The sequence below is a fragment of the Rhinolophus sinicus genome, linkage group LG06 (genome assembly GCF_036562045.2).
Source record: "Rhinolophus sinicus isolate RSC01 linkage group LG06, ASM3656204v1, whole genome shotgun sequence".
Lineage (NCBI taxonomy): Eukaryota > Metazoa > Chordata > Mammalia > Chiroptera > Rhinolophidae > Rhinolophus > Rhinolophus sinicus.
The window spans coordinates 122739084-122746851 of NC_133756.1; the positions used below are offsets into that span (position 1 = coordinate 122739084).

Here is a 7768-nt window from a genome sequence, read left to right on the forward strand (position 1 = left end):
ATGGCAGCTAGCTTCCAAGAGGGGTCATCCTGACAGGGAGCTTCAGGACAACGAGCATTCCTAAAGAACCAGAAGGGAGCTGCATGGACTTTTCTGATCTAGCCTCAGAAGTCACACACATCACTCCTGCTATACTATTTTTGTTGAAACAGTCACAGGGTATCAAATAATTTGTGACTGTTTTTAAAAACTGCCACAGTGTCTTACAATAATAATAATGTTAAGTAATAACAAATACTGGTACTAGGTGTTTTGGCTGAAAGCCAAAGATAGGGATTATAAGAGAAAGAACAGATGGAGGAAGATAATGAGCTCAGTTATAGACCCATGGGCAGAAAATGACTGTAGGATATCCAGGCAGGGACATCCAGTGAGCAATGAGTGGTATAGATAGGCCTGCAGCTCAGAAAGAGTTATTGGAAATCATTAGATGGCAAAGGATATCCTGTGGGTGACTGAGATTGGCCAAAGAGAGTCGGGAGGATGGAAAAAGGGAAGGCCTAGGACAGAGTCCTATAAAAACACCAACACAGAGGGATAGGCAGAAAGGTTTATGGAAGAGATTAAGAAGAAATAAACAGAAAACCAAGAGGTTGGGTGTCACAGAAGCCATGGGAAAAGAGGATTTCAAAAAAAACTGAAAATGTTGGGGACTATATATGTTCCTTCCAAGAAACTCTCCAAAACCACAAACCGGACCATATCACTTAACTGTGCAGAACACTTCACAGGTTCTCCATCGCCCTTAGATAAAATCCTAGCTTTATAACATTGCCGACAAAGCTCCCTGAGCTATCCTCTCCACCATTCAGCCTCATCTCTCACCACCAGCCCCTTAGGCTCTCAACAAAAACCAATTAATGTTCACCCAGTTACCCATGCATTTTTTGTTTGTTTGTTTTTGGGTTTTTTTTTAGATTTTATTGGGGAAGAGGAACAGGATTTTATTGGGAAACTGTGTATTTCCAGGACTTTATTGGGGAACAATGTGTTTTTCCCAGGACCCATCAGCTGCAAGTCAAGTTGTCGTCCTTCCACTCTTAGTTGTGGAGGGAGCAGCTCAGCTCCAAGTCTAGTTGCCGTTGTTCAATCTTAGTTGCAGGGGGCGCAGCCCACCATCCCTTGCGGAGTTGAACAGGCAACCTTGTGGTTGAGAATATGCGCTCCAACCAACTGAGTCATCCAGCTGCCCAGGAGCTCAGTGGCAGCTCAGCAGCAGCTCTTTGTCTTTATTCTAGTTGTACAGGGAGCAGCTTGCTGGCCCATGTGGGAATCGAACCGGCAACACTGTTGCCCATAGCTCGTGCTCTAACCAAATGAGACACCCATCCACCCCCAGTTACCCATGCATTTTGAAGTCTATGTCTTTGCACACTCTATGCACTTTGCCTCTAGTGTTCTCCACCCTCCACCCTCTCTATACCTGACTAAATCCTATTCATTATACAGAACCCAGGCTCAGTTGGGACACTTCCTATGTATTGTAATAGCCGTCTGTGTACCCACCTAATAGAATACCCATCAGACTGATGTGAAATTACCTACCTACCCAGCTATTTCCCTTACCAGATTGTTCCCCTACCAGAGGACAAGGAGTGTCTTTCATTCATCTTTCATCTCCAATACTTAGTACAATATTGGCCTGACACATGGCAGCTGTCCTGATTATGACTTGTTGACTGAGAAAGATGATAATAGTGAAAGGGACATGAACTTAAAGGAGAAATTTTAGGTTTGGGTTTTGTTTTGGTATGGGAGGGATTTAACCATGTTCACAGAAAGGGAAAATTGAAAGAGATTAAGTTTCCAGAAAACACAGGGAATAGTTGGTGGGATCAGGCACTAGAGATAACAAGAAAGAAATGGGGCAAAAACACCACAGAACCACCCCCGTCACACTGATCCAGCAGAAATAAAGTAAGGTGGGTGTGGTTGTAAGACAGGGTGCAGATCACGAAAACAGAGCTCACGTCTATCTGACAAGTATTGTTTGTCCCTGGAGACTAGTTCAGTACCTGACACAAATGAGCCATTCAGTAAATAGTTATTAGATGAATAAATAATGAGGCCCAAGCAGGGAACTTGCACAAAGTAAAACAGAATGAATGTCTGAGCCTACACTGTCACCCAGGTCTCCTGAGTAGAGGACCCCTATATAGTTCAGCTTGGAGTTGGCGGGAGGAGACAAGGCCCAGCCTTACTGCTGAAGTATGCACCCCCACCATCTCCAGGGACCTCATTAGCAATGTTTAGCTGTGCAGGTGTAAACTCAGGCCCTGGGAGACAGTGCAGGGCGCTGGAGCCACACTGCCTCCGCCCTTTCAGTGGTGCTGGCCCTGGCTGTGTTGCTAAGAGCTTCAGAAGCCAAAAACACTGGAGTCGCAGCTGGAGACCAAGGGCAGCCTCTTTGAGGCTTTCAGTCACTAGCCCCCACCTCCTGAAGCTGTCTACAGGCAGAAGCCCTCGTTATCTCACACCTAGGCACCAGTCCACAGAACCATGAGCCAGGACAGCAAAGTGAAGACGACAGAGTCCAGCCCCTCTGCCCCATCCAAGACCAGGTGAGAGATCCTGGTCTCCCATGTCAGATCTGTCTGCCTCACTGGATGGAGCCTGATTCTTCTTGGTGCCTCCAGTCACAACTTCAACATTAATGATGAATAAATGAAAGATGACTTCCCCTCTTGCCCACAGGAAGTCGCTGCCAGTGCTGGACCCATCTGGGGATTACTACTACTGGTGGCTGAACACAATGCTCTTCCCAGTGATGTATAATCTCATCATCATCGTGTGCAGGTTTGGCAGGGCACTAAGGGAAGGAAGGGCCTTAGCAGTGACAAGAGCTACAGAGGGAGGCACAGAAGAGGGGCGGGGCCGGAGGAGGAGCGGGGCCTAAGTGAGAACCCGGGGCGGAGTGCTCAGTGGCTTGGGAGATCGTCTCACACACAGAGGGTGCCCTTAAGCCAATCCCTTATGTCCCCGCCACACAGAGCCTGCTTTCCTGACTTACAGCACGGTTACCTGGTGGCCTGGTTTGTGCTGGACTACACGAGTGATCTGCTGTACCTACTGGACGTCATGGTCCGCTTCCACACGGGTCAGTGAGTCCCAGTACTTGCCCTTTGTTCCCAGTTCCTTTTGTAAAGAGAGCCTCTTACTAACAAGAAAGTGACCCCTCCCAGACGGCACTCTTACATGCCTCTATTCTTGACAACATCCCTTATGCTCACCCCAGAAACCCTGGGGCAGCGTTATACCCGCCCCCACCCTGTCCCGGTGACTGTCTTCCTGTCCTTTCTTGACCTGCCCACCCTCACCCTGATTGCTGGAGCAGACGGGTGCCCTGAATTAGCCCCGTACCTGACCCCATCCCATGACTGATCCCACCAGTCCTCCCCTCCCTTTCCCAGGATTCTTGGAACAGGGCATCCTGGTGGTGGACAAGGGCAGGATATCGAGTCGCTACGTTCGCACCTGGAGCTTCCTCTTGGACCTGGCTTCGCTGCTGCCCACTGACGTGGCCTACGTGCGTCTCGGCGTGCACACACCCATGCTGAGGCTGAACCGCTTTCTGCGTGCGCCCCGCCTCTTTGAGGCCTTTGATCGCACAGAAACCCGCACAGCTTACCCAAACGCCTTTCGCATCGCCAAGCTGATGCTCTACATTTTTGTGGTCATCCACTGGAACAGTTGCCTCTACTTTGCCCTGTCCCAGTACCTGGGCTTCGGGCGTGACGCCTGGGTGTACCCGGACCCTGCTCAGCCTGGCTTTGAGCGCCTTCGGCGCCAGTATCTCTACAGCTTTTACTTCTCCACGCTGATCCTGACCACCGTAGGCGACACGCCGCTGCCAGCGCGGGAGGAGGAGTACCTCTTCATGGTGGGCGACTTCCTGCTGGCTGTCATGGGTTTCGCCACCATCATGGGTAGCATGAGCTCTGTCATCTACAACATGAACACGGCAGATGCGGCTTTCTACCCCGACCACGCGCTGGTGAAGAAGTACATGAAGCTACAGCACGTCAACCGCTGGCTGGAGCGGCGAGTTATTGACTGGTGAGGATGCTGGGGATCCAGACCAGGACAGGGAGAGGTGTACTGGGGGGAATCTGAGGCAGGTGGCTAGGTTCTTATTGCCTGTGGGTCAGGAAGGCCATCAGGAAGTGGCATTCATTGTGGGGTTCAGTGGGTGGGGCTTGGAAAAGGATGTTGTCCACTAATTGAATCTGTACTTAAGGGGAAGAGTTGGGTGAGAGACTGATAGGGACAGGAACTTAACCACAAGTAAGGATAACCTGGAGACCAGCGGATGGGAACTGCCACTGCCTGGTAGGGCTCAGAAAGCCCTGGAAGGAGTAAGGGAGAAGAGCAATACCCCCCAGGAGATGGCCAACAACAAGATGGTTTACTAGGTCATGGTAGTCTATACTGTGAGCTGAACAAAAGGAAGTGTCACCAACTATAGCAGAGACTTCTAGAGAAGATGAGGCTTGGTGATTGAACTGGATATCAGGGGGATGGTACAAGACATCATTAATTGGTGGATAGGGTAGAACCTGACAGGAGGTAAAGGTTGTCTTATTTATTGTCTGCTGATGGAGGCTTCCTCCCTGGGTGAGGGAGAAAAAGTCAAAGCATATCTGTGACCAGCAAAGGAGACTGTGGACTAAAGATATTCATCAGCCAATTGTCACGTATTCTCATGATCCCTGTGAGATCTCAGTGTGGTTGGGCTCTTGGCTGAGGCTCAACTGAACCCTGATGGGGAAAGTGGAGGGAGGGATGTAGGACACTGGTGAGGAATTGGTGCTGTCCTTGTCCCCAGGTACCAGCACCTGCGGATCAACAAGAAGATGACCAATGAGGTAGCCATCTTACAGCACCTGCCCGAGAGGCTGCGGGCAGAAGTTGCTGTGTCTGTACACCTGTCTACTCTGAGCCGGGTGCAGATCTTCCAGAACTGTGAAGCCAGCCTGCTGGAAGAGCTGGTGCTGAAGCTGCAACCTCAGACTTACTCACCAGGTGAATATGTCTGCCGCAAGGGCGACATTGGCCGAGAGATGTACATCATTCGCGAGGGTCAGCTGGCCGTGGTGGCAGATGATGGCGTCACACAGTATGCTGTGCTTGGTGCAGGGCTCTACTTCGGGGAGATCAGCATCATCAACATCAAAGGTGGGCATCCCAACATTTGTTCTGGGGACAGCAGAACCCAGTACTGAGACCAGATGGTACTTCAGGGCCTACAGAGTAAGGACACTGGCCCTTGCCTGAGTCACAAGAGGGCTCAGGAGAGAAGAAGATCATAGAGGGTCTGTTCCCTGAGAAGAAGCTGAGCCAAGGTCAATGAACAGGGTGAGTGTTTGGAAGAGATAATAGACCTGCTCTATGGGTATCGACCTGAGGCACCAACATTCCAGGGCAAAGTGGCAGAAATAGTAATAGTATTTATTGTATGCTTATTACATGCCCTGTTCAAAGTGCCTTACATGTACCAACTCAAATTCTCTCAGCAGCTCTATAAGGTAGGTACTATTATCTGCATGTTAAAGGTAAGGAAATTAGAGCATAGAGAGGTTTAGGAACTTGTCCAAAGTCAAACGGGCAATAAGTACACACACTTGGGGACAGTACAAGGAACAACTTTCTCACAGTAAATGGAAAGGAAGGAATTCCCATTTACTGAACATCAACTCCAGTTGGAGCCAGGTACTGTACTGTACAGGCTCATGTATTGCTCTTAGCGCCTGTGCAGTCGGAGTTGTTATGCCTAATCACAGGTAAAGACACTGAGGCCACGGGAGATGGGAAAGCCTGGAAAGGGGGTGAGCCCTCTGTCACTGACTGAGGCTAGATGCGCTCTCAGCCTGGGGATCCTACTCTTCAGCTGCCCTAAAGGCCTCACGTCTGTCCTCCACGGCCCCCTCAAGTTCCATATCCTCTATGCAGTTTGCTGCTGTCTACCTGACTTTGGACAAGGCATTTCCTTTTTTTGCACTTCAGTTTCCCTACCTCTCCAATAAGGATGATATTAAGAACCCAAAAAGTTATTTGTGAGGTCTAAATGAGCTATGTGAGTGAGGCACCCAGAGCAGCGCCTGGCATATAGCATGTTTTCAACAAACGGTAGCTCTCTTGCCCCTTCTAAGGTCCTTCTAGCTCTGAGACTGTACAAAATTTGGCCTAATCTACCTTCCCACCCACCCATCCCCCACCAATGCTTTCCTAAAAATGGTATGACCTGCTCAGAATATTTCCCTAGTTTCCCTCCACCCTCAGCGTAAGGTCTGAACTCCTTACCATGGCTTAGGAGATCTGGTCTACCTGGCTGTCCCCTCCTCTTTCCATTGTCCTCACACCCTGCATTTCAGCCACTCTGGACTGCTTCCTGCTTTCTGTACCCACCTACCTCTTTCCTACCTCCATCCCTCTGCTCACGCTCCTCCCTCTTCCTAGCTGCCCTCCCCCCTTTCCTTCTTCCCCAAGTTACTTCCCACTCAGTCAGGCATCACTTCTTTCAGGCTTCCCTAAATTCTCTGCCTTACAGTTATGGGCTCTTTGCCTGTCTTCCCACATTACCAAATGCATACATCTGCACTGCACCAGCTATATTGATATGTAACTATCCGATTAAATGTCTGTCTCCTCTAGGGTGTGATTTGTTGGAGGCAGGTCACTGATACCCACCCAGCACAGGGCGTAATCCCCAGTACATTACAGAATGAAAGCATTACTGAGGCAGAAAGAGAGGTACAGAAGTACAAATATGGAGGGTGGGGGTCTTGGTTCGGAGTGAAATGCTCCCTCACACCCACTCTAATTAACTCTCCTTCCATCTGTGGCCCATGAACCACAGGGAACATGTCTGGGAACCGCCGCACAGCCAACATCAAGAGTCTTGGTTATTCGGACCTGTTTTGCCTGAGCAAGGAGGACCTGCGGGAAGTGCTGAGCGAGTATCCACAGGCCCAGGCTGTCATGGAGGAAAAGGGCCGTGAGATCCTGCTCAAAATGAACAAGTTGGACGTAAACGCTGAGGCAGCTGAGATCGCCCTACAGGAGGCCACGGAATCCCGGCTGCGAGGCCTGGACCAGCAACTGGATGATCTCCAGACCAAGTTTGCTCGCCTCCTGGCTGAGCTGGAGTCCAGCGCACTCAAGATTGCTTATCGTATTGAACGGCTGGAGTGGCAGACTCGAGAGTGGCCAATGCCTGAGGAAACAGCCGAAGCCGATGATGAGGGCGAGCCTGGGGAGGGAACTTCCAAGGGTGGAGAGGACATGCCTGGCCAAAAAGGAACCCCAGGCCCAGAGTGACCCCATCCCTAACCTTAGGCCCCCACCTTCAAGTGAATTCAGGGTTGTAGGAAAGTCTGCCTGCAGAAACTCTGCCATCGTATCTGTTAGGTTACAGAGATGGGAGTGAATGGGTCTGCAGATGCCCACCTGGCGATGTAGACGTACGGCACAAGTTCATCCCCGACTTACCAGCACACACACACAGTTGCACATACACACACCAGCACCAAGACTGCATTCCATATAAAGTGCTCTGGAGTTCCCATTCTCAGAGCGCACATGTTTTCTCACATAGATATGTCTTATGCCCACGTGATATGTACACATTCAATCATGAATCTCATAAACAGACACATACTAAGAGTCATACACCAATAAACACACAGATACCCTCCACAGGTGTGCACACACTTGTGAACACATAAAAGCATACCCACAGCCCTCTTGTTCCGAAATATCCTTTTAATGC

General features: G+C 50.0%; 1 protein-coding gene across 1 annotated transcript; it reads left to right on the forward strand.

Moving 5' to 3' along the window:
* Positions 1–2442: 2442 nt before the first annotated feature.
* Positions 2443–7768, forward strand: CNGA4 (cyclic nucleotide gated channel subunit alpha 4). The gene is made up of 6 exons (XM_019755830.2): positions 2443–2561; positions 2695–2796; positions 2991–3097; positions 3411–4056; positions 4826–5175; positions 6857–7768. Exons 1-6 carry the CDS (start codon positions 2500–2502, stop codon positions 7315–7317), a joined length of 1728 nt encoding a protein of 575 aa, XP_019611389.2. The 5' UTR covers positions 2443–2499; the 3' UTR covers positions 7318–7768.